Raw genomic sequence first — 27,388 nt, 5'->3', positions numbered from 1 at the left:
GCTGTATGTGAAAATTAATAGAAGCATGTTTTGTATTGGTACAAAAAAATGTGTAACCAAAGAACAGTACTATGGATTTGCAGTTAGGTTTGAAAAGTCAAGCACTCTTGCTCTGTGGAATTGAAACATTGTGTGTCGAACTTCTGACCTAACTGCACACAGCAGTGTTCCATGAGCTGTTGCTATGGTAGCAGGCAGAAGTCAAGTTGGGGGAAGGGTACTAGGCAGAAGTCAAGTTGGGGGCAGGGTACTTTTGGAAAAGGGTTGGTTTTCAACCAATAGAAATGTGTCATTACATTTGAAAAAAAGGGGGAAGCACTGAGATTTGAAACTTACATGTATATGTGTGGAAAAATAGAGGGAAAGTTTGCCATTATCTGGTTCTGCTGAGAGGAGAGAGGTGTACAGAACAGAGATCCTGGCTCTGATAATCTGCTGTTTGAGTGACACATTTCTTTCACAACTAACTAATTCTAAAGGTGAGTTTACAGTTTGAGAGGGGATGTATGTGGTAACTTAAGAAATGAATAATAGAAATGGGAATTGTTTTTGTTGTAGTTACACATGGTGGATTCATAATGTGTCAGTCTGTAAATGAGATTTTCACTTGGCCCGAAAAAAAAAGAGCAGTAAGTGTGCTTTCAAATTGGCAAAGAAATTTCGTTTTGGCACTAATGTGAAAACATGACTGTGTGTGCATAGAAGAATTATAGGCAGAAATGTATTGCGTCTTGCTCTGGTGATTTCACAGTTGCAGTAGATGGAAAAGAGGAGCGAATTTTTGGGGGAAGAAGCAGAGGTTTAGCACACACCCATGTGCTTGCCATGTATAGTCATGCACAGTAATTAGAAGCGAGTGGGGTTTTCAGGTTTAAGTCTGTAATGCAAATACATTCAGCATCACTAAGGCTGGTTGCCCCTGCTGGAGTGTAGGCAGTCACAGAGAATACACACGGTGGTGGTCTGAAAAAAAAACTGCTTGGACATGTGCATTTAAATAAATTTAAAAAAAAGGTTTCAGAATGTGTCAGTCTGTAAAAGTGATTTCAAATTGAAAAAAGAGATATACACTTGCCCCCGAAAAAAAAAGAGCAGTAAGTGTGCTTTCAAATTGGCAAAGAAATTTCGTTTTGGCACTAATGTGAAAACATGACTCTGTGTGCATAGAAGAATTATAGGCAGAAATGTATTGCGTCTTGCTCTGGGGATTTCACAGTTGCAGTAGATGGAAAAGAGGAGCGAATTTTTGGGGGATGAAGCAGAGGTTTAGCACACACCCATGTGCTTGCCATGTATAGTCATGCACAGTAATTAGAAGCGAGTGGGGTTTTCAGGTTTAAGTCTGTAATGCAAAAACATTCAGCATCACTAAGGCTGGTTGCCCCTGCTGGAGTGTAGGCAGTCACAGAGAATACACACGGTGGTGGTCTGAAAAAAAAACAGCTTGGACATGTGCATTTAAATAAATTTAAAAAAAAAGGTTTCAGAATGTGTCAGTCTGTAAAAGTGATTTCAAAGTGTAAAAAGAGATTTTCACTTGGCCCGAAAAAAAAAGAGCAGTAAGTGTGCTTTCAAATTGGCAAAGAAATTTCGTTTTGGCACTAATGTGAAAACATGACTGTGTGTGCATAGAAGAATTATAGGCAGAAATGTATTGCGTCTTGCTCTGGTGATTTCACAGTTGCAGTAGATGGAAAAGAGGAGCGAATTTTTGGGGGAAGAAGCAGAGGTTTAGCACACACCCATGTGCTTGCCATGTATAGTCATGCACAGTAATTAGAAGCGAGTGGGGTTTTCAGGTTTAAGTCTGTAATGCAAAAACATTCAGCATCACTAAGGCTGGTTGCCCCTGCTGGAGTGTAGGCAGTCACAGAGAATACACACGGTGGTGGTCTGAAAAAAAAACAGCTTGGACATGTGCATTTAAATAAATTTAAAAAAAAAGGTTTCAGAATGTGTCAGTCTGTAAAAGTGATTTCAAAGTGTAAAAAGAGATTTTCACTTGGCCCGAAAAAAAAAGAGCAGTAAGTGTGCTTTCAAATTGGCAAAGAAATTTCGTTTTGGCACTAATGTGAAAACATGACTCTGTGTGCATAGAAGAATTATAGGCAGAAATGTATTGCGTCTTGCTCTGGTGATTTCACAGTTGCAGTAGATGGAAAAGAGGAGCGAATTTTTGGGGGAAGAAGCAGAGGTTTAGCACACACCCATGTGCTTGCCATGTATAGTCATGCACAGTAATTAGAAGCGAGTGGGGTTTTCAGGTTTAAGTCTGTAATGCAAAAACATTCAGCATCACTAAGGCTGGTTGCCCCTGCTGGAGTGTAGGCAGTCACAGAGAATACACACGGTGGTGGTCTGAAAAAAAAACAGCTTGGACATGTGCATTTAAATAAATTTAAAAAAAAAGGTTTCAGAATGTGTCAGTCTGTAAAAGTGATTTCAAAGTGTAAAAAGAGATTTTCACTTGGCCCCGAAAAAAAAAGAGCAGTAAGTGTGCTTTCAAATTGGCAAAGAAATTTCGTTTTGGCACTAATGTGAAAACATGACTCTGTGTGCATAGAAGAATTATAGGCAGAAATGTATTGCGTCTTGCTCTGGTGATTTCACAGTTGCAGTAGATGGAAAAGAGGAGCGAATTTTTGGGGGAAGAAGCAGAGGTTTAGCACACACCCATGTGCTTGCCATGTATAGTCATGCACAGTAATTAGAAGCGAGTGGGGTTTTCAGGTTTAAGTCTGTAATGCAAATACATTCAGCATCACTAAGGCTGGTTGCCCCTGCTGGAGTGTAGGCAGTCACAGAGAATACACACGGTGGTGGTCTGAAAAAAAAACAGCTTGGACATGTGCATTTAAATAAATTTAAAAAAAAAGGTTTCAGAATGTGTCAGTCTGTAAAAGTGATTTCAAAGTGTAAAAAGAGATTTTCACTTGGCCCGAAAAAAAAAGAGCAGTAAGTGTGCTTTCAAATTGGCAAAGAAATTTCGTTTTGGCACTAATGTGAAAACATGACTCTGTGTGCATAGAAGAATTATAGGCAGAAATGTATTGCGTCTTGCTCTGGTGATTTCACAGTTGCAGTAGATGGAAAAGAGGAGCGAATTTTTGGGGGAAGAAGCAGAGGTTTAGCACACACCCATGTGCTTGCCATGTATAGTCATGCACAGTAATTAGAAGCGAGTGGGGTTTTCAGGTTTAAGTCTGTAATGCAAATACATTCAGCATCACTAAGGCTGGTTGCCCCTGCTGGAGTGTAGGCAGTCACAGAGAATACACACGGTGGTGGTCTGAAAAAAAAACAGCTTGGACATGTGCATTTAAATAAATTTTAAAAAAAAGGTTTCAGAATGTGTCAGTCTGTAAAAGTGATTTCAAAGTGTAAAAAGAGATTTTCACTTGGCCCGAAAAAAAAAGAGCAGTAAGTGTGCTTTCAAATTGGCAAAGAAATTTCGTTTTGGCACTAATGTGAAAACATGACTCTGTGTGCATAGAAGAATTATAGGCAGAAATGTATTGCGTCTTGCTCTGGTGATTTCACAGTTGCAGTAGATGGAAAAGAGGAGCGAATTTTTGGGGGAAGAAGCAGAGGTTTAGCACACACCCATGTGCTTGCCATGTATAGTCATGCACAGTAATTAGAAGCGAGTGGGGTTTTCAGGTTTAAGTCTGTAATGCAAAAACATTCAGCATCACTAAGGCTGGTTGCCCCTGCTGGAGTGTAGGCAGTCACAGAGAATACACACGGTGGTGGTCTGAAAAAAAAACAGCTTGGACATGTGCATTTAAATAAATTTAAAAAAAAAGGTTTCAGAATGTGTCAGTCTGTAAAAGTGATTTCAAAGTGTAAAAAGAGATTTTCACTTGGCCCGAAAAAAAAAGAGCAGTAAGTGTGCTTTCAAATTGGCAAAGAAATTTCGTTTTGGCACTAATGTGAAAACATGACTCTGTGTGCATAGAAGAATTATAGGCAGAAATGTATTGCGTCTTGCTCTGGTGATTTCACAGTTGCAGTAGATGGAAAAGAGGAGCGAATTTTTGGGGGAAGAAGCAGAGGTTTAGCACACACCCATGTGCTTGCCATGTATAGTCATGCACAGTAATTAGAAGCGAGTGGGGTTTTCAGGTTTAAGTCTGTAATGCAAATACATTCAGCATCACTAAGGCTGGTTGCCCCTGCTGGAGTGTAGGCAGTCACAGAGAATACACACGGTGGTGGTCTGAAAAAAAAACTGCTTGGACATGTGCATTTAAATAAATTTAAAAAAAAGGTTTCAGAATGTGTCAGTCTGTAAAAGTGATTTCAAATTGAAAAAAGAGATATACACTTGCCCCCGAAAAAAAAAGAGCAGTAAGTGTGCTTTCAAATTGGCAAAGAAATTTCGTTTTGGCACTAATGTGAAAACATGACTCTGTGTGCATAGAAGAATTATAGGCAGAAATGTATTGCGTCTTGCTCTGGTGATTTCACAGTTGCAGTAGATGGAAAAGAGGAGCGAATTTTTGGGGGAAGAAGCAGAGGTTTAGCACACACCCATGTGCTTGCCATGTATAGTCATGCACAGTAATTAGAAGCGAGTGGGGTTTTCAGGTTTAAGTCTGTAATGCAAATACATTCAGCATCACTAAGGCTGGTTGCCCCTGCTGGAGTGTAGGCAGTCACAGAGAATACACACGGTGGTGGTCTGAAAAAAAAACAGCTTGGTTTCATAATGTGACAGTTTGTTATACAGATTTTCACTTGCCCAAAAAAAAAGAGGAGTTTGTGTGCATTCAAATTGGCAAAGAAATTTCGTTTTGTGACTATTGTGAAAAGAAATGTAGTAATATATTTAAATACAATAAAGAATTTTTTTTTTAGTTTTTTTGCAGGTATTGCTGAAGAACAGTGAACAAAATTTAAGATGCCTACAACATCTCGAGTTCAAAAAACGCTAAAAAAAAAACTATATTTGAGGACAACTGGAGGACCAAAGTTAGTAGAAGATGCTGATGTTGGGAAAAAGAAAAAATCTTCTGGTAAGCAAAAAAGACAATTCCTAAACAAAATATTGAAAACAAACAAAAATGTACAAAATGTCTGTTCTCGGAAAAATGTAACAAAACCTACAGAACAGCAAAAAATTGAGGATTTAGTTAATGCAAATATACCTTCTGCAATTGAAAAGTTTAACATAAACAGAAAAACAGCATTTAAAGAGATACGTAGAAAAATGTTTCAGAGAAGAGTTATGTCCAATTTGATAAAGGATATAAAGAAATATAAGCAAAAGGCTAAATATTATAAGAGAAAAAAAGAAATTGAAGCCATTGCAGCAAAGGCATTAGAATTAAAAAGGAAACTATTCATATTAATTTTGAATAGGATGCGTACATTAGATAAAATGGTTAATGTACTGAAATCACAAAGCAAAAGCAAAAGAGTAGTGAACAGAACAAATTTTTGTAAAGTGTTTTTAGGAAAGTGGATGCATAGCTCAAGTAGTGAACCTTTTTTTAATGAAGAGAGCTATTTTCAAAGTAATAGTTTGCTGCATGCAGTTGACACCAGAGGTCGTTCATACGAAGTAAAAAATGGTTGCATAATGGAGAAGGAGATAATGGTTCCAAGAGATGAGGTACAAGTGATGGCAGATGAGGCAATGGGGAGACGTCCTAAAGCCCCAGTGTACACTTGGAATTGTAGTAGTATTTGCACTGTGCGTCAGGAATCTATTGACAGATTTCGAGAGTTTCTAAGAGAATATAGTAAAAAAAGTGTAAAACAAAAGATTAAGGTGCTTCAAAGTCTGGATCCATGCAGAGTGAGAGAGAATACTGGTTTGCAGGGTCATTCTCTTGCTTGTCTATCTAGAAAAGTGTGCAATAGTGTTTTCCATCATTTTAGGATGCTGGCTGTTCATCATACTGAAATGAGAAAGTTTGTGAGACGGTTGTATTTTGCCAAAAGTCCAGCAATAAAGTTAAATGAATTGAATAGGGCTCTGTTCCGAGGAACGGTATCAGATGTAGAGAAGGTTGTTGATGAAATTCAGTTTTGTTACTTTGGTCCTGAACAAAACAGTGCAGAGAAGGACACAGTAAATGAGGCAGAAGTGGAAGAGAATGTAGAACCTTGTGTAAGTAAGACATTTAATGATCACATAACAAAATTTGCAATAGTCTCTAATGAAAGACCAAATGTTACTTGTATTTGTTGCCGCAGAACTCATTATAGAAAACAAACTAGGAATGTTGATCTCTACAGAAAGAGTGAAAATGAAGATAATTATAAGTGGATGGATTTTGCAACATATATATTTCTTGAAAATTGTTTTGAATTGGGTGAAGATCAGCGTATTTGTAAATACTGCTACAACAAGTTAGAGGAAAATAGAATGCCGACCAGAGCTGTACATAATAATTTAGAATTGGATGCTATTCCTGCTGAACTTTCTGAATTAAATACATATGAGTCTATACTCATTCAATGTGTTCATCCGTTCCAGACCATAGTACGTATGGAGCCCAAAACTGGTAAATTACCTCCTTCAGATTTACTGAGAGGTTTAAAAGGTAGAGTGGTGTATTTGCCCTTGGATTTGAAAAAAAATATGGAAACTATTGATGCGGATACTTTGGAAACTGAACCATTAATTATTCTGGTTAATGGTGTACCTACAAAGAATAAGAAGATTTGGCAGGAGCTGGTAGATGTGCGGAAAGTACAAAGAGCAAATTTGTATTTGAAAAAAAATAACAAATGGTATGAATCAATTTATATAGTAGAAGAAGAAGAAGAAGAAGATTTACAAGGAGATACAGAAACACCAAGTGGACAAATTGAAAAAGTGGACAAGTCAAAGGAAGAAGAAATTTATGAACATTTTAGCATACATCCTCTCCATTCGAAAGAAGTTATGGGAGACAATATTGATCTCTTTCAGATGAAGAAAGCAAAAGGAAATCCCGTGAGTGTATGGGAGGAGAGCTTGGAAGCTCGATGTTTTCCTCAGCTGTTTCCTAAAGGAAAAGGAGGACGATACGATGAACGTCCGGAACAGATTCCAGCTTCTGAGTATCGGACTACAAGACTATATGCTGAAGATCCCAGATTTCGACAAAGTATCCCTTATTTGTTCCATCTTTTATTTGAAAGCGACTTGTCTGCACTGTCTTATGCAGTAAATCACATTTTAAAAAGTGGAGTACATTTACAAAATGTGTCTGCTAAGGATTTTATGGAGAAAGTGCAGCACCGAGATGATCATTTGGAAACACAACTGATCAATCTGATGGCTTGTCAGCGTGGGACAAATGAATATTGGTACCGACGCCATGGTGAACTAAAATGCATGTTACGCAATTTAGGAACACCAACATGGTTCCTTACCCTAAGCTGCGCCGAGTACGCTTGGGATGATTTACTGGATTTTCTACGAGAGGCCAATTCAAACATTGAAAACATCGAATACAAGACAGCAGGAGAACTGTGCTCATTGGATCCGGTTAATGTTTGCAGATATTTCAATCATAGATTTGAGGCTATGATGTCCTTCATCTGCAATAAAAAAAATCCACCCCTTGGAGAAGTAGTGGATTTCTTTTGGAGAAAAGAGTACCAGGCAAGAGGTGCTCCTCATATTCATATGCTGCTGTGGATCAAGGATGCCCCAAAGTTTGGAACAGATACTGATGAAGCAGTGTTATCTTACATTGAAGAATATGCAACATGTGCTATACCTAAAAGCACAGAAGAGTACAAGTTAAAGGAGCAAGTTCTACGTTTCCAAAGTCATCGGTGTGGAAAATACTGTCGACGGAAATACAAGAGCAAAGAAAAATACTACACTAAATGTCGATTTGGATTTCCTAGACCTGTTCTTACAAATGGAAGAGTCAACAGTTTTATGTCAGCTGTGAGACATACTATCACAAGAAAATCACCTAAGAATACCTACAACCTTAAAAGAAAAGAAGAATCAAAAAATATAAATGACTACAACCCAGTCATTTTATCCATGTGGAACGCTAACATGGATATACAGTATGTTGCTGACAATTCCATTGCTGTTGCTCGATATGTAACGTCTTACATTACGAAATCAGAAAAAACAGAATTGAAGGAAATGTGGGAAGAGATTTCTCACGAGAAGACTGTCAGTAAGAAGCTGTACAGTTTCAGTTTGAAGATGTTATCGCATCGAGAAATTGGATCCTACGAATGTTCAGATAGATTATCTTCTGCAAGTCTCTACTCGAAGTCAAGAAGAATAATTTGGGCAAGTTTAGGCCTTGCAGCAATGAGAAATCGGGTACTGAAATCTGTTGGAGAAATTGAATATTTGGCACAGTTCGAACCTGAAAGTACAGATATATTGAAAACAAACATGTTGGACACATATTATCCCAAGAGAAGTCATCATCTGGAGAACATGTGTCTCTATGAAGTGCTGCAGAACTACATTTATTCACGGAAAGCTGCAGAAGACATCAATAATGGAAAATATAAAGTCGTTGGTGAAGAAGGATGTTTGGTGAAGCAAACCAAAGGAAGTTTGATAAATCACCGGAAGCTGAGTTGCGACACTACCGACAAGAAAGAATTTTACTACTTGGCTCTTTTACAGTTGTTTAAACCATGGCGTTCAGAGGATGAACTACTGGGAGAATTCCAGAGCTATGAAGATTCTTTTAATGCTTGCAAAGACAGCATACAATGCAGTACATTCTCAACTTATCTGCAAATGTTAAATGAAGAAATTGAACAGGAAACTACAATTGCAGCAGAAATTGCTAGAGACAGTTCTCAGGACAGCCAAAGTTCAGGAACATACAGTCAAGATCCCCTAGGACAACCAATCGTTGAAAATGAAGCATCAATAGCCATGAATGAAGTGGAAACGGCTATGAATCAAGCTCAAGAAGAATTTATAGACTTAGAAAATTTGGAAAGACAACTGAATCAAGAGCAGCAACAAATTTATGAAGAGATCAAAAACAAAATTGATCACGGATTTCTACATGAAAAAAAAGAGTGCTCATGCACATCATTTCATCCAATCAGGATGTATGTAAGCGGACAAGCTGGCACTGGAAAAAGTTTCCTAATTAAAGTCATCAGAAGCTACCTAAAGCAAAAAACAGATTCTACTTTGTCTTGTGTGGTTACTGCTCCAACTGGGTTAGCAGCATATAACATAAAAGGAATCACCTTACATCGTTTGCTAATGTTACCAGTGGAGCATGAGAACAAAATACAATTCAACAAGCTAACTGGAGAAGCATGCTTGGAAGTTTCAAGAGTATTGAAGAAGATGCAAGTTCTCATTATTGATGAGGTGAGCATGGTATCAAACTTAATGCTTGCCTTTGTGCATTTAAGAATGCAGCAAATTTTGAAGACAGACTATGACGTGTTATTTGGTGGAAAACACGTCATAGTTTTTGGGGATCTTTTGCAACTTACTCCGGTTAAAGGACAACCAGTGTTTAATACTGTGACACATGAAGACACGAAGAAGTCATTGGGAAGCATCGGTAATACAAATATTTGGTCCTTCTTTGAGTACAAGGAACTTACAACTAATATGAGGCAAGCAAACGATGAAGAATATGGAAGTATTCTGAAAGATATCAGGATTGGACTACTCACAGAAGCTGGCAAAAAAGCATTACAGACTCGGCTGCTACATAATTTATTTCCAAAGGAAGAAATAGTTGCAGAGAAGATATACAAGAACATTGCAGAAAACAAAAGTGTCATCTGCTTAATGCCAACTCTACGTGAATGCTCAATATTCAATGAGGAGCTTTTGAAATTGGAAAAGGAAGAGATCAGGAAATTGGAAGCAGTGGACAAAATTGAGGATGGAAGAATTACTGTCACAGTAACAGGCAAACTGAAAAATAAATTGGACTCACTAGAGAAGAACATCTCCAAAACAGCAGGATTAGAAAAAAATCTATATGTTTGCATGAACTGTAGAGTGTTTTTAAGGAGAAATTTGGATGTTGAAAAAGGCTTAGTAAATGGAGCGATGGGAAGAGTTGTGGGTTTTATTAATTATCAGAAAAAAGATGGAATTGAATGGTTAAAAATAAAATTTGATCAGATAGAGGAAGTTAAAGACATTTGTCGTTGTTCAGTTCGTTTCATGCTTGTGAAAGACTTATATGTACGTAGGAAGCAGTTTCCGTTTTCTCTAGCATATGCTGTACCTATTCACAAGTCTCAAGGATTGACTGTAGATTGTGCATTTGTGAACATTGGATCTAGTGTGTTCAAAGAAGGTATGGCATATGTTGCTTTGTCACGAGTCAAAACATTATCAGGTTTATTCATGATAGACTTCGATGACTCAAAAGTTAGTGCTGATACAAACTGTGTAAAGGAGTATAATAGATTAAGAAGAAGCTATGCTCCTCATTTAGGTCAGTATCCTGTGTTGGAGAAACGTGTAGTTTCTCGTAAAAGGAGAAATGAGAATATCTGTAATGAAGATGTAGAGAAGAGGAAAAAAAAGAGGAGTGATGTAATTGCAAGCAAAAAGAATAAGGAAAATGAAGAACAGGTTGTAGGATGTCATTTTGAAAATAGCTCTGGTGTCAACTGCTACGCAAATGTAGTGCTGAATGTTGCTTTTTATCTGGAAAGTTTGCAAGAGCAGATAATAATAAATCAGGGAAAAAGATTCTGTTCAGAGCTCAGTCTCCTTTTTCAAAAGCTGAGTAAAGATAAAACTCAAATAGAAAGTGCTACTGATATTAGAAAACTTTTAGATGTATGTTCAGGACGAACACAGTTTTCTCAAAATGAACAGCAAGATGCTCACGAATTTTTGATGTATTTTCTTCAGGTAGTGGAAGAAGAAGGAGTTCCCATTGACATTTTTTTTGGTCTCTCTTATAAATGGGAACATAGTTGTGATAATTGTTATAATATAAGTGGTTCTATTGTTGATAATGAAAGGTTTATTTATTTGACATTGCCAGAGAGTAAAACAGTCACTTTTGCAAACTTAGTTAAAGATGCTAATCATAGCATGAAATGTGGTGAGTGTAATTCTGACATGTTATCAACATTAATTTTAAGGGAATACGGACAGTATGTAATTTTAATGATGCAACGATGTAGAGCTGATGGATCAAAATTGGATACTTTAATAAAGAAGTTTACAGGACAGCAATTATCAATTTCAGGAAAAACTTTTGTAACTGTTGCAATAATTTTCCATGATGGACCTACTGTTACTTCTGGACATTACACAGTTTATCTAAAATGTGAAAAAGGATGGACACTGTGTAATGATTCCCAATTGATTTTCAAACAACGTTTGCCTTTTGATTTAGCAAATTCCTATCTAATCTTCCTGAAACCTAAATTTTAGAGAGACTTGGCAAGATCTGGACAAAATAATTTTACCATTTTACAGGATTACCATTGCAACTTTGTAGAAAAAAGATTTTTAAAATTATCATTTGGCCTAAAGGAAAGATAACCAATTGTAATGTGGACTTTTTAAATTTTTAATGCAATTTTGAAAAACCAATAATTTAGAGATTATCGGTAACTTCTGCACATTTTAAATTTTGGAATGTTATTGGACTGCCACTGGAAATTTTTTCAAAAATGATTTCAAAAATTACTATTTGGCCATGTGGAAAAGTAAGCAATTCTATTGTGGACTAAATAAATTATTCGAAAAATTTTCGTGAACCAAAATGTTACAGAGAATCGGTGAGATCTGGACAGATTAAACTTTAGAATTTTAATGGTTTTCCCTTGGAAATTTATTCCAGGGAAAGAATAAAAAATACTATTTGGCCTAAAGGAAATAAAATCAGATGTATTTTGGAGTTATTTGAGATATATTATTGTGAATGTACTTCTGAAACAAAAATATCAGACGGTATTTTAAAGAAAAAAGTATTGTTTTTAGATGACATTTTTTAAGAATAATATGCATTTCTGTAATGATAAGTTTAAGTGAGAAGAGATTCTGGGCTTTTTTAATACAATCTTTGAGATTGTTATTTTTTTTTGCCCGCTGTAAAATGATGAATGCAATTGCTTTCACAATTTATAGTGAAATGCAATATATTCTGAAAACAGCAAAAATAAGGCAAAAATATTTTTTGGAAAAAAATGTAAATATGTGTACTGTATTATAAAATGTTTTAAAAATATTAATACTTTTTTCTTTTTTTTCAGATCGATATAGAAAATTTTCGTAAACTACAACCATTTTAAAAACTATTTTTTAAAAAAACAAATGAATAAATATTTTTTTCAGTGAGTATGGTAAGTCAATAGTAATAATTGTAGTCTTTCAAGGACCTTGTAATGTGAAAAATGATTTTTAGTGTTTTTTTTAAAAAATAAAAAAAAAGGTACGCTTACCGTACGCGTACGGTAAAAAAAAAAAAAAAAGTTTTTAAAAAAAAAGAAAAAAAAAGATGAAAGATAAGGTTGGCTCTTAAAAGAACCGTTGTGTTCATGCAGGGACAGAGGAAAGAAAGATTGGGAATATTAGACGGTACGACAAGTGTGCTGATCTATTTTACTGTTCACCAGGGAAACACTGGTCTCCCTATAAGTAATTAGATCGTGACAAGTGGCGCACCGTACTTCAACCCTCGCAAACCGAGGGTTAATTTCCAGAGGGCCAGCAAAAGGAGATTCTCCCCCCACAGATGAAGGGCTCACCTGACCTGCAGAAGAAGGAGTCTGCCCTGCAGATGATGGTCCAGGCTGAGCTGCTGTGGATGTACTGGCTCGTCTTTCTGAAGAGTTACCTCCAAAAAGATGACCATGTGTCCTTCTGTGTACTTCTTTGAGGTGCCTCATCATGGTGTGATTCCCAAAGGAATACTTCCTGTCAGGATTACCTCTAGAAAGTACACGCTTACACAGAATGCAAGTAACTAAGGGTGCATTCACCTTTTGCTGGCCTTCTGGAAAAGTAAAAAAATCCCAAACATAAGAAGGCTTTACTTTCCTCGCTCTCTGCCTCAAGACAGTGCTGCTGGTGCTAGCCTCACTCTCAGAAGGGCTCTGCTGTTCTGCCATCGTATCCCAAAGACAAACCAGCTCCTTCTCCTAAGGGATCACAAGCAGAAATGAGGGGAATGGGTGTGGTGTAGGAGAGTTCTAGAACTGAAAGTAGTTTCAACCAATCAAAAGTTGTGTTTCAAGATCACATGACCTACCGTACGCTTACGGTACGCTTACGGTGCGCTTACGGCAAAAAGTACGCGTGCGCGTAAAAAAGACACGCGCTTGCGCACATGCGCATAACAGTCATTTCCCGGCACTTCCGCGTAACGTGCGCGTGTTGCGTAAGCGCGCACGCGTCCCACGCGCAGTACGCGCGGCTACGCAAAGTGCGTAACTATACGCAAGCAGCGTAGATAGATTACGGACGTTGCGTAAACCGTACGCTTACCGTGAGCTTACGGTACGCGTACTATAAAAAAAAAAAAAAAAAAATCTGGAAATAAATTGTACATGTTTATTTTAAAAAATATATATAAAAAAAATATTTAAGGATTTTAAAAATTAAAGCATAGTCTTTATAAAAGATAAGAAAATTAAAATAAAAATATGTTTGAAAAAAATGAAGAATATAAAAAAAAAAAAGCATTTAAAAAACCTTGCAAATTCACTGAAAAAACCATGGGTTTCACACACGTTATAGTTAGGAATTAGCATTTAAAAAACCTTGCAAATTCACTGAAAAAACCATGGGTTTCACACACGTTATAGTTAGGAATTAGCATTTAAAAAACCTTAGAAATTCACTGAAAAAACCATAGGTTTCACACACGTTATAGTTAGGAATTAGCATTTAAAAAACCTTAGAAATTTAGTGAAAAAACCATAGGTTTCACACATGTTATAGTTAGCTGGACATTTTACTCGTAAAAAACCAATGAAATTGCCCCGTTATAGTTAGTTCAGCTAACTATAACTCGCGCGCCCGCAATGCACTGCTGATGACGTCACATATTACATCACTCATGACATGGTCAGTGACATCACTCATGACATCACTGATGACATCTCAAATGACATCACTGATGACCTCACTGATGACATCATCCTTGTGATAGAGTGGCAGACCTCCTCTCACCTTAATATAAGCTTTGATACACACATTCAAAAATAGAGACTAAAAATTTCAAAACAATGGACATACCAATACCAGTTACAACAACCTCTTCAGTAATTCTAAGATCCACATACACATCCACTCATTCACCAACAGTCCTATACAGTCACTCATACATGTACTCACTCATCATATGTACTCATACATCTATACATCCTGTTACACAATGCCACTCATCCATAGAGTTACTCACACACATAGTCACTCATGCTAATAAAGAATCAAACATACATTTACTTGCATATACAGTTATACACACACCACCACACTTACTTCTACGGAAACTTACACATACTTAGTCTTTTAAACAATCACTTATAGAAACACATACTTATTCATACAGGAACTCTTTCAATCTCTCACTCTCACATATACTCACATATATACACCAATAGTCACATATACTAGTTTAAAACATATGTAGTCACTCATAAAGACACTATTGAGACAGTCATTCACTCACTAACACACCCATACACACACTCATCCACCCATGCAGTCCTGCACACATGCTCTGTTCAACACATACAAACAGTGAGTCACTCATTCATGCACCGATGCACTACGTAATACCCCCCACCGAACCATGCAGACACTCAGACTGATACTCAAAAAAACAACTAATAACCTATATAGACACCCATGTAGCTACTCACCAACCCATGCAGCCACTTATACACAAAGTGAGAGACTGATACAGATATTTACATATTTAAACATTACTCACTAAGCCATGTATTCACTATGATACACTTAATCAGTCAGTTACACAATCAATTTTTCAAAAACAAATCATCCATTTAGACAGTAATATACCCATTTATTCTTCCATCAACCTTGAGATATACATATATAAAACATATTTAATTTTCAGAAAAACACACATTCACTGGATGATGTCATCAGTGAGGTCATCAGTGATGTCATTTGAGATGTCATCAGTGATGTCATGAGTGATGTCACTGACCATGTCATGAGTGATGTAATATGTGACGTCATCAGCAGTGCATTGCGGGCGCGCGAGTTATAGTTAGCTGAACTAACTATAACGGGGCAATTTCATTGGTTTTTTACGAGTAAAATGTCCAGCTAACTATAACATGTGTGAAACCTATGGTTTTTTCACTAAATTTCTAAGGTTTTTTAAATGCTAATTCCTAACTATAACGTGTGTGAAACCTATGGTTTTTTCAGTGAATATATATATATATATATATTCACTTAAAAAACCATAGGTTTCACAGATGTTATAGTTAGCTGGACATTTCACTCGTGAAAAACCATTGAAATTCCCCCGTTATAGTTAGTGCAGGCAACTATAACTCACGCGACCGCAATCCTCTGCTGATGACGTCAGATATTACATCACTGTATTTAGACACTTATTTACCCATGTCTTCTTCCATTAATTTTCAGCTATACATATATTACAAATATTTTTTTTTCTGAAAGACACGTATGTCATCAGTGATGTAATATCTGACGTCATCAGCAGAGGATTGCGGTCGCGTGAGTTATAGTTGCCTGCACTAACTATAACGGGGGAATTTCAATGGTTTTTCACGAGTGAAATATCCAGCTAACTATAACATGTGTGAAACCTATGGTTTTTTAAGTGAATTTGCAAGGTTTTTTAAATGCTAATTCCTAACTATAACGTGTGTGAAACCTATGGTTTTTGCAGTGAATTTGTACGGTTTTTTAAATGCTAAGTTATGTATTTATTATTTTTTTTTTTTTAAGGTTTTTCACCGTGCGCGTACCGTACGCACACGGTGCGCTTCGCACACCGTGCGCACGCTGGGGGCGCACGGTGCACTTCGCCCACCGCGCGCCCACGTTACACAGTTCGCTGAATTTTTCCGTTTCTACCGAATACGCACGCTACGCGTACTCCGCGATTTTTCGCAAAAAAATTAAAGGAAATTTTGGCCCTTGGGGGTCCTTCTGGGACCCCCTGACTAAGGCTAGGGGGTCAGGAATTGTCCCTTTTCACGTTCTCCACCTTTGTTTTTCACCCCCTCAGACTACGAGAGACAAAATGGCGGCCGACACTTCCTGGTTTCGACCGATTCGAATGTTTACTAAGATCAAACAACCAATCAGAATCGCGCTCGCGCATGGCAGCGTGCGCGTACGGTAAGTTTTACCGTACGCGCACGGAGCGCGCTTATAGATATATATATGCTTTTAAATGCTATTTTCTCAGGAAATACTGAACAGATTTACACCAGACCTGCAAAAGGCACATCCCTGACCTGAGGACTACCTCTCTGCCAAATTTCAAGTAATTCTGTTCAGCCGTTCGGGCTGAAGCTTGGACTAAAGGTCATATGGAAAAATGCATGGGGAAAATGCGTTTTGGGACCCCCCTTTTTCTCAGCCCCCGCTTGACGAATCCCCCCGAGACTTTCAGGGAAGGAGCGGAGCGGAGCGCCCCACCTATTTTGAAAATTTCGCGAGGATTCGTCAATCGGCGCCAAAGTTATTCCAAATAGAATGTTGCGGATTTCCTATGGAAGCACGGTCCTAACTATAACTATCTACTGGCGACCGCCAGTAGATAATATATATATGTGTGGGTCCAGCAGTGCTTGTATGTCGGAACCATGCATGCTATCAACACGCATGTTTTTACAACGCCGTTGAAAACAAGACTACGAATTTACCATGCACTCCATTACAACAAATGTTTTTACCATGCATATGTCTTTAGCATGCATGGCTTTACCACAAAAATGTAAGTATTTCACAGGTAAGTCTATTACATTTTTGCCTCACCTCAAGGCTTTCAGACTTTTGTCCAGTCTTAAGTTCTACCTAGACTCAGCTAATGAGTACCACAACTCATAGCCCTCCACAAACCTTGCCTTTCTCCATTAAAGCCGCCATGAGCTCATGAGTGCAGCTAATTAAAAACAGAAGATTGATCACATCTCATTCTTTTGAAAATTGCTCAATTTTCTTCCGGTTGACAATGATACATTCTTAGAACTGCATATTACACCTTCAGAACTCTGCGGCATAACATCCTGACATTCTTGGCACATAAACTAAATGTCTTATATAAAGTCACAAATTGAAGAAACAAAGCCTTATTTACCCCAGAAACAATGATCTCTCTTCCATACTTTTTGAAGGGCCGCGCCAATAACCTAGCACAGCATTCCCCCAGCTAGAACAGCAAGCTCATACATTGCTTTCAATGAAGGGTTGAACGAATTCCTGTAGTGCACTGAACTAAGAGGAAGAATGCACCTCTCCCAGGGTGTCAACATTGCCTTGACATGGGCCTGGTCTGGGACATATTCCAGCAGAACATTCTATACGGTCATAGCATATTTTAGACAAATGCTTTACATTTACTGCATAGCGAGTCTGGCGAGCTACGCCCTATGTAGACAGCTCAAATGAACATCAGTAACTGCAAATAAGGCTAGTGATTTCGGGCTGTGCCTTGTGGTTAGCTGTATCACTATGCATTAGAATTGTCTCCCATTTGTCCATCATAGCATGTCCTTATGAAAAACACCATGAAACATCTAGAGAACACTATAAAACATCTCTAGAAAGACACAAACCTCTATGAAAAGCAGACCTTCCAACACTGACAATGCCACTGGGTGTCACACATATCTGCTTCCGTCACAGGGTCATCTGATGAGCTGATATAACACAGTGGAACACAGGTTGAGCTGCAATATTAAACCTCTAGGAGAGCACTATGAAAACTCTCTGGGAACAGCCAAACCTGTATGAAAACCAGACCTGCCAACACACACAGTGCCACCGTGTGTCACACGATATTGACTTCTTCACACGGTCAACTAATGAGGAGCTGATATCACAAAGTGGAACACAAGGTGGGTTTCCTGTGTTTCCTAAGTGAATTATAAGCATCATTTGAAAATCAGGATTCTGGCAGTTTCTTTGTAATTTTCTAGAGAGAACTTCAGAAAGGGGTACATTTTAATTGCTTGTGTATTGGGAGAGGATCTTCTTAAAAATGACTTGGCGTTGACCATTATGACAACTGCTCTTATATTCTACTCTTGCATATGTGCCCATTCTGGGCTTACTGAAACAAGTGGAAAAAGATCGAGGAAGCAAAATGTAAGAATTTAGCCTTACCGATAATATTAACTACTGTTGGAAAACCAGAGAAAGAACAACATTCAACAAGTGATGGGAAATTTATAGAGACACAGTTCCTGGTTTGTTGAGTAACTCATTTCCAAAGCAGGGTGTGATATGGAATGTATGTAAATATGTGTATATATGGGTGTTACCAAGGTAACTCCTGGATCCTGTGAGAATTAGTCTTTTATGTCATCTTTGCTAGGCTTAAAGGGATGATGTGGTCCTAGGGGGATGATGTGGTCCTAGGGGGATGATGTGGTCCTAGACAAAATTGATGATGAAGATGGGTGATGGCCAGCATGGACTCAGCTCTTTTCACCTAAATGCTGTCTCAAGACAGAATCACACAGTGCAGACTAAGAGTTTCAACTTTTGAATGTTGATAAAATCTGCACAAGTGAGTTTGGTGGACCACGCAATGTGCTGTGTCTTACCTTTGCAAAAACAACAATTGATGGACAGAATGCAAAACAATGACATACATTCACCCCAGTACAGAGATCTGGGCCTAAATCCATCGTTTTTTTGCTCACCATGCCGTTCCAGTTTGAACCCAGCCATATGCAAATCAGTCTTGACCCTGTGCCTCATGGGAACAGTCCAGCCCGAACTGCCAAGCCAGGTCCTCCCTGGACTGGAAACAAGCATCCTAGGACCGGTTTCTGGCATTTTAGCCGTCTTCAGCCAGGCTTTGTTGTAACGTGTCTTAACTTTGGCAGTTGTGTTAAATTAAATCCCTACTGATGTTTCAACCGTTTATTGGACTCCGTGGTCTTAATGGGGCCAGGTTCAGGTTATGTTTCCCTTTATAGACTCAACTTTGATTACCCATCGCTCAGAGCAAAACTTGGTTAAGTATCTGAAGAGACAGTTTCAGAGCGGAAACCCTGGGTTGCAGAAGCTGGTGTTCAGCTGAAGCTTTATTTTCTGTTCTGGGCCCAGAATGCAAATTATTTCTCAGCAACAATCAGATTAATTTCCCTCAGAGACATTGGTCCTCCGATGATAGTGAGGAGTAAGAAGTAATGTGTCAGATTGTTGGCCATCCAATGATGACCTATTAATTTATAGCCAACTCACAAACTAGTAATCAGATTCAAACTATACTACACTCAGTACCATACTATAAATTAATGGACGGTGACAGGGAGACTAATCCTTCTGAAAATGTTAAGTCTAATGAGAATCATGCAGACTAGCAGTTCTGTAACAGAAGTAGTAGGACCTGATGCTCTGAAAACAATCTATGATTATCTCTATAATGCATTAGAAATCAAATATTCAGAAGACCAAAACAACAATTGGACACACTTAATGAAAGACTCAGACATATTTTGAGTATTTGGTTTATTGTATTAAAGTTCTAAAATCCATACAATTTAGTTACACTTTATTTCAGTCATGAGTCTCACATTGCGTAATATAAAATTATGAGTTTATTAAAGATGTATGTATAGCTGAGTACAGAAATCCATGAAAGGATTATCAGAATTAGGATTTCCTACCACCAATAAAGACAGGAGGATGGTTTTCTTCAAATGAATTCACTAAGCATAGGAAAAGAGATCAAGTTGAAGTTCACTAGAGAAAAGTCCATGGGTATGGACAAGGGGATTGAGGCAAATAGTCAGGAAATATTTCAAATCTGGTCTCTTACCAGATACCTCCAAATCATCCAAAAGACAGGATCATCAATGAAATATCATCAGTAAAGGCAGAAGGAAAGGGGCTCTGAAGTAGAGTCCCAAATGATCTCTGAATGAATTCCAAAGGCGGTAAGCACAGGAAAGTCAGGGAAAGACCGGGACCCCCTCCCAGGGAAGTCAGTTTTTATAGTTCTATAGTCCAAATGTGACAATTCTTGTCGTACCACCAGAGTCTGATCGCCATGTGACTCCTCTTCGGATCACAAGGTACAAATTGATATGTTTCAGCTTTTATCACACAACGGTCATGGGAAACAAAGGTCCAATTTGTCCGCACAGGTTAGTCGACACAGACCGTATTTACTTTGTTGCTCTTCATGAGTTGAAGTAAGAAAAGAGTTCCCATGCTTTCACGCAAAGAGGTAAAGAAAAAGTTGCATTTTATTTAGGAATGTGGTTAGGAAGAAAAGAGATAAAATAACATTTGAAGAGTTGTGGCAAAAGACCATTAACTATGATAAATGCAAACCTGAGGGTTATAGGCAGTTCAATGCATTTAAAGTTAGCATGTCTCTCTTAGCAAAATAATAATTAAAGTCAAGCATAACGAATAAGGAAAGAATAATAATTTTGTCAACGATTAGTGCATGGAAAGATTCAACTTTAAGTATTGCCTATTACTACAATTTTAAAAAGTTCATACATGTAAGATGTTCTCAAAAGCTAATATATTTTTATTGTTCTACCAAATCTAATAGCCTGATAGTATGAATCTTCATTGCTGACAGTTGCATCCATATACAACATTATGTATTAGTTTTGCACCACTGTCTTTACTGTATGGTGCATTACAATAAAGAAGCTAAACATGCTGGGTTTCACTGTCCATCTTAGCACATTTGCTTGTGAGCTTCATTTACAATAAGAATTATTTGTTAATTTCCATTATAGCAAACATTTTCATGAACTCTTTTCATTATGATTTTGTTAAAGTAATAACATATTTTAATTCATAAAACTTGCGAAACACATTGCAACTGAATCTCTTCTATTTCTACAATTCCAATCACACTTTTACGATGCTGGTACTTCACCTTTTTCTCAGTTTCAATGTTAATTTTCTCTAGATGTGTGCAAAGTGCACATTAGTTTTGTTTGTCATAATCAGTTTTACATTGTATGAAGATTAACCAGCTTTTTGCACTGTTAGACTGGGAACCTCTGTCAGCAGTTTCTTGACACTGAAAAGAAATTGCTTGGAACGTGGTCCATGTTAAATTACCTTTCTCCTACCCCAGGTCAGTCCCTTTCCATAGCTGCCAAGGTTTCAGATTGCTTATGTGTGACATTTCCATAACTTCAGAGTGATTATGAGCAATCGCGGCCGGCATGACTCGCGGGTGGGGGTTCGGGGGGTCGCGCGGGGGGGGGGGGGAGTCGTCTTCTCTGCAACAGGAAGCCGACACAGGTAGCCTCCCTCCCCTCTCCTAAGCCAATCACAACGCTGCAATGGCCGTGTTGTGTTTGGTCGGGATGGCACCCAGCCAGGCACATATGGGAAGGCCATTTTCTCCGTGTAGGCTGCATGCACCCCTATGTGTTAGGTCATATAAGAAGAAGGGGTAGCAAATGGGGTCAGGCTCAGTGATGCACAGTGTTGTGCTGCATGCTGTGCTGAAATATAATAAGGCGAGTTCTGGGAATCCCTTGGTGAAGTACTGACATTTTGATTCATTAAGTAACTAAAAAAGGTGTACAATTTTCCTACCTCCATGGAATGCCAGAAATTGCAACTCAGAATCATGTTTGAAAAAAGTGAGTCGGAGGTATATGATTGTCTTGTATTTTTTAATCAATTACAGTAACTGAAAAAGTCTCATGTGCTTTATTTCCGAAACCGTTCAAAATTATTAATACGCATGTGTAAAATACTGCAGCACTGGCTTTCAATAGGAATATTGGGTGAGTATATATTTGGGAGATTAATATCCTATATCATTTTAAATTATTATTGCACGCTGGTTCCTTATGCTCAGATTTACCATGAACTGCACATGAGGGGTTAAAAGGGTCTGCAAAACTCCCTCTTTCTGCAGATGTAACCATCATACACATTTTAAAGCAACGAGGCAGGGAAGTGAGGTAGAAATGCACTGTCCAGGGGAATAACAGGAAATACGTGTGCTCAACACACGGCATTCTATAAAGCTGCAAAATATGTTGTTTCTTTTGCCAAAAACCTTACATTTTTGTAGCCCATACTAGCCAAATACAGAATGGCCTGTAAAGGATCAGAAATGTGTAGGCCCTTTAATGGTGTAACATGTTTTTTTTCTTTTCAAAACCTCCTGCCTTTCACAAACTTAGACAGGGGTCTGCAGAGACATGATGGAGGTGAGGAAGAAGGCTGAGCGAGTAGATACCTAACTACAACAAAGATATTATTGCACAAAGCCAGTGGTGAGAAGGGCAAAGTACACGTTACTTGAGGGCCTCACACAGAGATGCTCCAATGCGCATTTCTCAAATCCTGTTCATAATTTGCATGTTGCTGTTCAGATGCATTTGGTAATTATGAACCTGCAAGTTTGAAAGTTGTAGCTCAGCATTGACACTAAGTTGCACAAGACTTGCTTTCAAATTTCATGCAACAAAATATCTATTGACAACCCTCCTGCAACCCCAGTGATTGTTGAAAAAAGCTCTGTAAATAAGCTTCGTGTTCCACTTCAAAGAGAGTCGACAAAGCACAGGGTGAGGCGGGTTTTTATAAGTACCCCCCCCCCCCCCCCCACCGTCTGCAGGGCTGGTTAGCAGGACTCCTAAAACTAGCACTTTAACTCACACCTGTGATAACCACTGTGTGAAAGAATTAAGGTTCTGTGGCCAGTGTTTATGTCGGGTTATGCTGGCAGTTGTCATTCTGTGCCTGCCATTCACTGACCACTTTTTGTCACACTTTGATTTCTAAGGCATGTCCCAGTTTTTCGAAATCCTGCCACCCTGACCATATATATAAATATAAAGTTATATTGCATATGGCCCTGTAGAATGGAGATGCAGGCGTTGGCAGCCATATTGTCACTAACCGTGACGTCACACCAGTTCACCACCGCCGCCATGACAGAGCCCCCCCTGCTGACTCGAATATATGAAAGACTACAAAATGAAAGTGCGGCCTGCACTGAAACCTGCAGACTGAAGCTAACGTCCAACCCAAGAAGGCGCCCGAACTTCCGCTGTTTGTTGTATTTCTTGTATTTCTTTCATCCCAGACTGTTTGGCGGGAGGTCATACAGAAAGGAGGGGCCTGGATGGAAAATGCTCCACTTGACCACCCAGTGGTCATGGATAGAGGAGTTTCCGTCTGGGAAAGTACCGGACTCTGGAGGAGGAAATGAAATAAATCCATTATCCATGACAGTAATTTTATTTATGAACTTCCTCCCACAAGGGCAGGGCAGTGTTCCAACCTCGTTTCTAACACAAAGTGAACGCAAAGGCCTTGTTTAGTGAAGGGGCTAGAAGGAAATCCCATATTCTGATCGCAAGAACAAGCATTCGCAATGCAATAGGCCTCGCATTTGAGAGTTTGAGCTATTGGCATTGTAAATGACAATGCCTTTTATTTATGTGTTTTGAAAACCTGCAAGCGGTGCAAGCGTTCAGGTTTTTAAAACACAAATAAAAGGCTTTGTTATTTATAATTAGGGCTCCCGCTTTTATGGTATTTATTTTTTTGACATTTCCGTTTGTATTTATCCATATTTATTTTTTGCTAATTTTATCTGTATTTATCCATATTTACTTTGGCTTTTGTGGAAAAACTAAGCTGAAATTAGTATATTTCCACATTTAATTAACCAGTAAATATGCACTTATGATTGAATGCCTGCTAATTTTCAATGCTGTAAACACCGGCAGAAGATAAATCAATGCACTTATAAGAAAATATGCAAATTTCAGTATCAACCTTGTGTATATCTACTGCTGTTAAAGCCTCGTTACAAAAAGTCCTTTCTTTTTTTAACCCCCCTTACTTATCAATCCGCACAACTATTGGCCGGGCAGTCATGGCACACAGTATTTAGAATTACTCAAAAAGCAACCCCATATCCTTTTTTATCCACATTTAAAAATAAATGCAGACAGAAAAAATAAATGTTTTGTGTCGGTATTAATCTGTAAAAATCAGTAAAACAGAAAACAGGGAGCCTTATTTATAATGCCATAGGATCTTCACATATTGAGTATATGTATTTTGTTTTTTATTACATACCATCGGCTACGAGGCCACATTAAGAGGGTGTTGTTATGTTAAATTCACTTTAGCAAAGTCACTGTTGACTGTTTAGGTTCATATGTCTCAACTAGACTCATAAGGAACAAGCATTTGCAATGCAATAGGTCTCGCAATTACGCAAGTTTAAGCTATTGGCATTGTAAATGACGCCGCCTTTTATTTATGTTTTAAAAACAAAGATTAAAGGCATTGTTATTTGCAATGTTAATAGCTCAAACTCGCATAAATGCGAGACCTATTGCATTGCAAATGCTTGTTCTCAAGGGGGCTAAGAAGTGGTTTGTACTGCTCTGTGTCTGAAGTACATACGTCTATCTTTGACGACGCATTAGCCTGCAGTGACCCCCCCCCCACAACACACACACACACTTCCACCCTTGAGCGACACTGAGGGGATTGTGAGGGGTTCGCGAAGAATTGGTTCACTTTAGGTGTCCCGAGAGCATTTTTTGCCGAGTTTTGAAATAGGAGCTGCACATCTCTCTTTGATTACTCCAGCTCACGCTCTTATCACCAGAGCGCGGCCAGGACACGCATTTCATGCAGAGAACTGGTTTACAATTACAAAAGCCCCACTTACGCACGGCCAGGGACAGGAAACAACTCGGCCTGCCCCTGGCACGAGACAAGAAGGGATGTGCAAAAGCATCACCTCAATAGGGAGTGAAAGGGGGAGGGAGGAAACGTGCAGGAGGAAAGTGAAAGGGGAGAATTGAGGAAGGAGTGAAAGCAAAAGGGTGGCGAAGACGGTGGGAGAAGGAAAGTGAAAATGTTAAGAAACAAATGAAAGGGGTAGATGAAAGGACGAGTAAAGATAGAGGAAACGCATAAAATTGGAGAATAAGGAAAGAACGTGAATAAACAAATGAAGTGAATGGCATAAATTGAGAGAAAAGAAGAGCTGAAGATGAGAATGATTTTGTGAGGAAATAAAGCACAGGGTGAGAATAATAGAACAAGAAGAAAGAAATCAAGACTGAGAATGGAACGATGGAGAAAGAACTGAGAAGGAACAAAATGAACAATTGGGAACTGCAAGGTAGAAAGGAGAAGGAAGTAAAAGTAAGTCAAAGGAATGATTGGGAAACAGAAGGGTGTAGGTAGGTTTAGCTAGGGAAAGGTGGAAATTAGGAAGGGGAATGAAGCAATTGACCAAAAGGAGGAACCATTGAGTAAGAATGCACCGCAAATGATAAACATTTTGTTATATAGCGCCTACTATCAGAGTCTTACTGGACTGCATAATGCTGTAAAAAAGGAAAATATACTATCCAAATTACGTATGTTCTTTACATTTAAAGGAGGTTTGTTTGAGAACATAGAAAATTGGCACAAGTGTATTGCTACCCTGTCAGTTGTAGTAAGTTACTTAAAAGTAAGTTCTCTGTGCGGGGGTAGGGGAGAGAGGCACGCAGGCTGGCATATGTTGAGCACTTTCGCGGCTGCTTTGATGTCCTCAGTGGCCGCGCGGCTCACTGAGGACATCAAAGCGCCCCCGAAATGTAAGTGATCGCGATCGCGATCACACTTCAAAGCGGCCGTGTGGCCCGCGAAAGTGAAAGGAAACGAGTGCTTTCAGGCCTCCAAATGGTGCGCGCGCCCAGACGGCGCACATGCACTGTATTTGGAGGCCTGAAAAGCCACTGTTTGCACTTCCAAAACTCGCTTACTATAAGTCTCGCCAGAGCAGCGCTAAAGCGCTGTCTCAGGCGAGACCTAAAAATCATACCTTAACTCTGGACCAGTTTATTTTATCGAAGAGTGTTGTTATAATTTTTCTTAAATTACACTTAATTTTCACTAAACAACCGAGGTGACACATTTAATCATAATGATAACATTCCACAGGCTCGAGTAGGCAACATGAGCCGATCCCTCAAAGTTAGTCTGTCACAATGGGAAACTGACATTTGATGCTATTTTTGCATACCATTCATTCCCAATTCTGTACTATTGTTTGATTCTTAGCCCTGAAGAAGTCGCTGCGCACAACCGTAAGTGCGACGAAACACGTGTTTGCTAAGGCTGTTGTGAATAGACTGAAGCGCATGTTCCAGCAAAGACTCAAGTTTTGTCACATTGTTATTGATATAATTGTTATACTGTTAGCGTGTGTAGGGGACTGTTGTTCTGTTTTACCAGTGGAAATCCACGCGTTGGGGAGGAGGGTGGCTCTCCCTGCCCTTATGCACCGCAATCCTCACTCAGTACTACAGTATACTTACCTGCGTATTGCCCAGGAGTGCCAATACCCTATAGAACCACCTACCAAGCAGTTTCATATGAACAAATACAGCTTGAATACGAGTAAAGCCCAGGGATTATAAACATCCCAAAGGGAAAGTGGGCACAAAAAATGAGGGTTCCTATAAAGAGAACCCCGTGTCTTGACCAAAGGTTTTACCTTAAGCAGTGTTAGGTGCAAACACTTTTTGCCACAGTGGTGTGAAAACTGATGTCTGGAGGATATAATCAGTGGTGGCTCGTGACATTTGAAAGTGGTGAGGCATAAAAGGTAGTGATGGCTTGTAAGGCGGCGAGAAAGCACAACATTTTCTTTTGCTTTTTGCCATGTCATCATTATAATTAAAACAGAGTTCCCCCAACAAACCCATATGCACGGAATCACAAATATAACTGAAACACTTTCCCACTGCCCTGTGCGCTCTGCAGAGAGGTCCAGGATTGGATGGCCATCAAGATTTCTGAACACCTTTTCCACTCACGGGCAGGCACTGTGAGAAAATCGCTGTGCCCTCAGCCTCAGCTCTCAAGTGTGCGACTCAGTTCAAAGTATGCATTGTACATGAGTCATGTGATAGATAAAAAAAAACAGAAACAACATTGTAATATAGCTAACACTTTTAGGGAATGCAACTATGCAAAATTAACACATGCACTGTAAATAGGAACTTAATCACTGACCTGAACATTTTCAAGTTGCAATTAAATGTTTAAAATGTTGGCATTTACTTCCCTCACTGCAGCTGCATGCACCGCGCACTCAGTTTGCCATCTCTTCCTGTAGTGGCCTCACTCCAGTATCGCGGCACTCTTTATCCATGTGGCTCATCGCACACCGTGGACTGCCCCACACAGGTCACTTCAGGTCCCTCTAACCTGCATCTCTTTTCTGTTAAATCTTCC

General features: G+C 38.8%; 1 protein-coding gene across 1 annotated transcript in view; it reads left to right on the top strand.

The window, feature by feature from the left end:
* The first annotated feature begins 369 nt into the window (after nt 1-369).
* Nucleotides 370-27,388, top strand: part of LOC146812993 (uncharacterized) — a 36,818-nt gene continuing 9,799 nt past the window's right edge. The window contains exons 1-2 of the mRNA XM_085615239.1: nt 370-479; nt 4,861-10,118. Coding sequence (XP_085471365.1) covers nt 4,904-10,118 — 5,215 coding nt within the window. The 5' untranslated portion in view covers nt 370-479; nt 4,861-4,903. The remainder of the gene's footprint in view (nt 480-4,860; nt 10,119-27,388) is intronic.

Source organism: Triturus cristatus, chromosome 7 (assembly GCF_964204655.1).
Source record: "Triturus cristatus chromosome 7, aTriCri1.1, whole genome shotgun sequence".
NCBI lineage: Eukaryota > Metazoa > Chordata > Amphibia > Caudata > Salamandridae > Triturus > Triturus cristatus.
The sequence above is the reverse complement of the archived record's forward strand: the minus strand, read 5'-3'. Positions and strand labels throughout refer to the sequence as shown.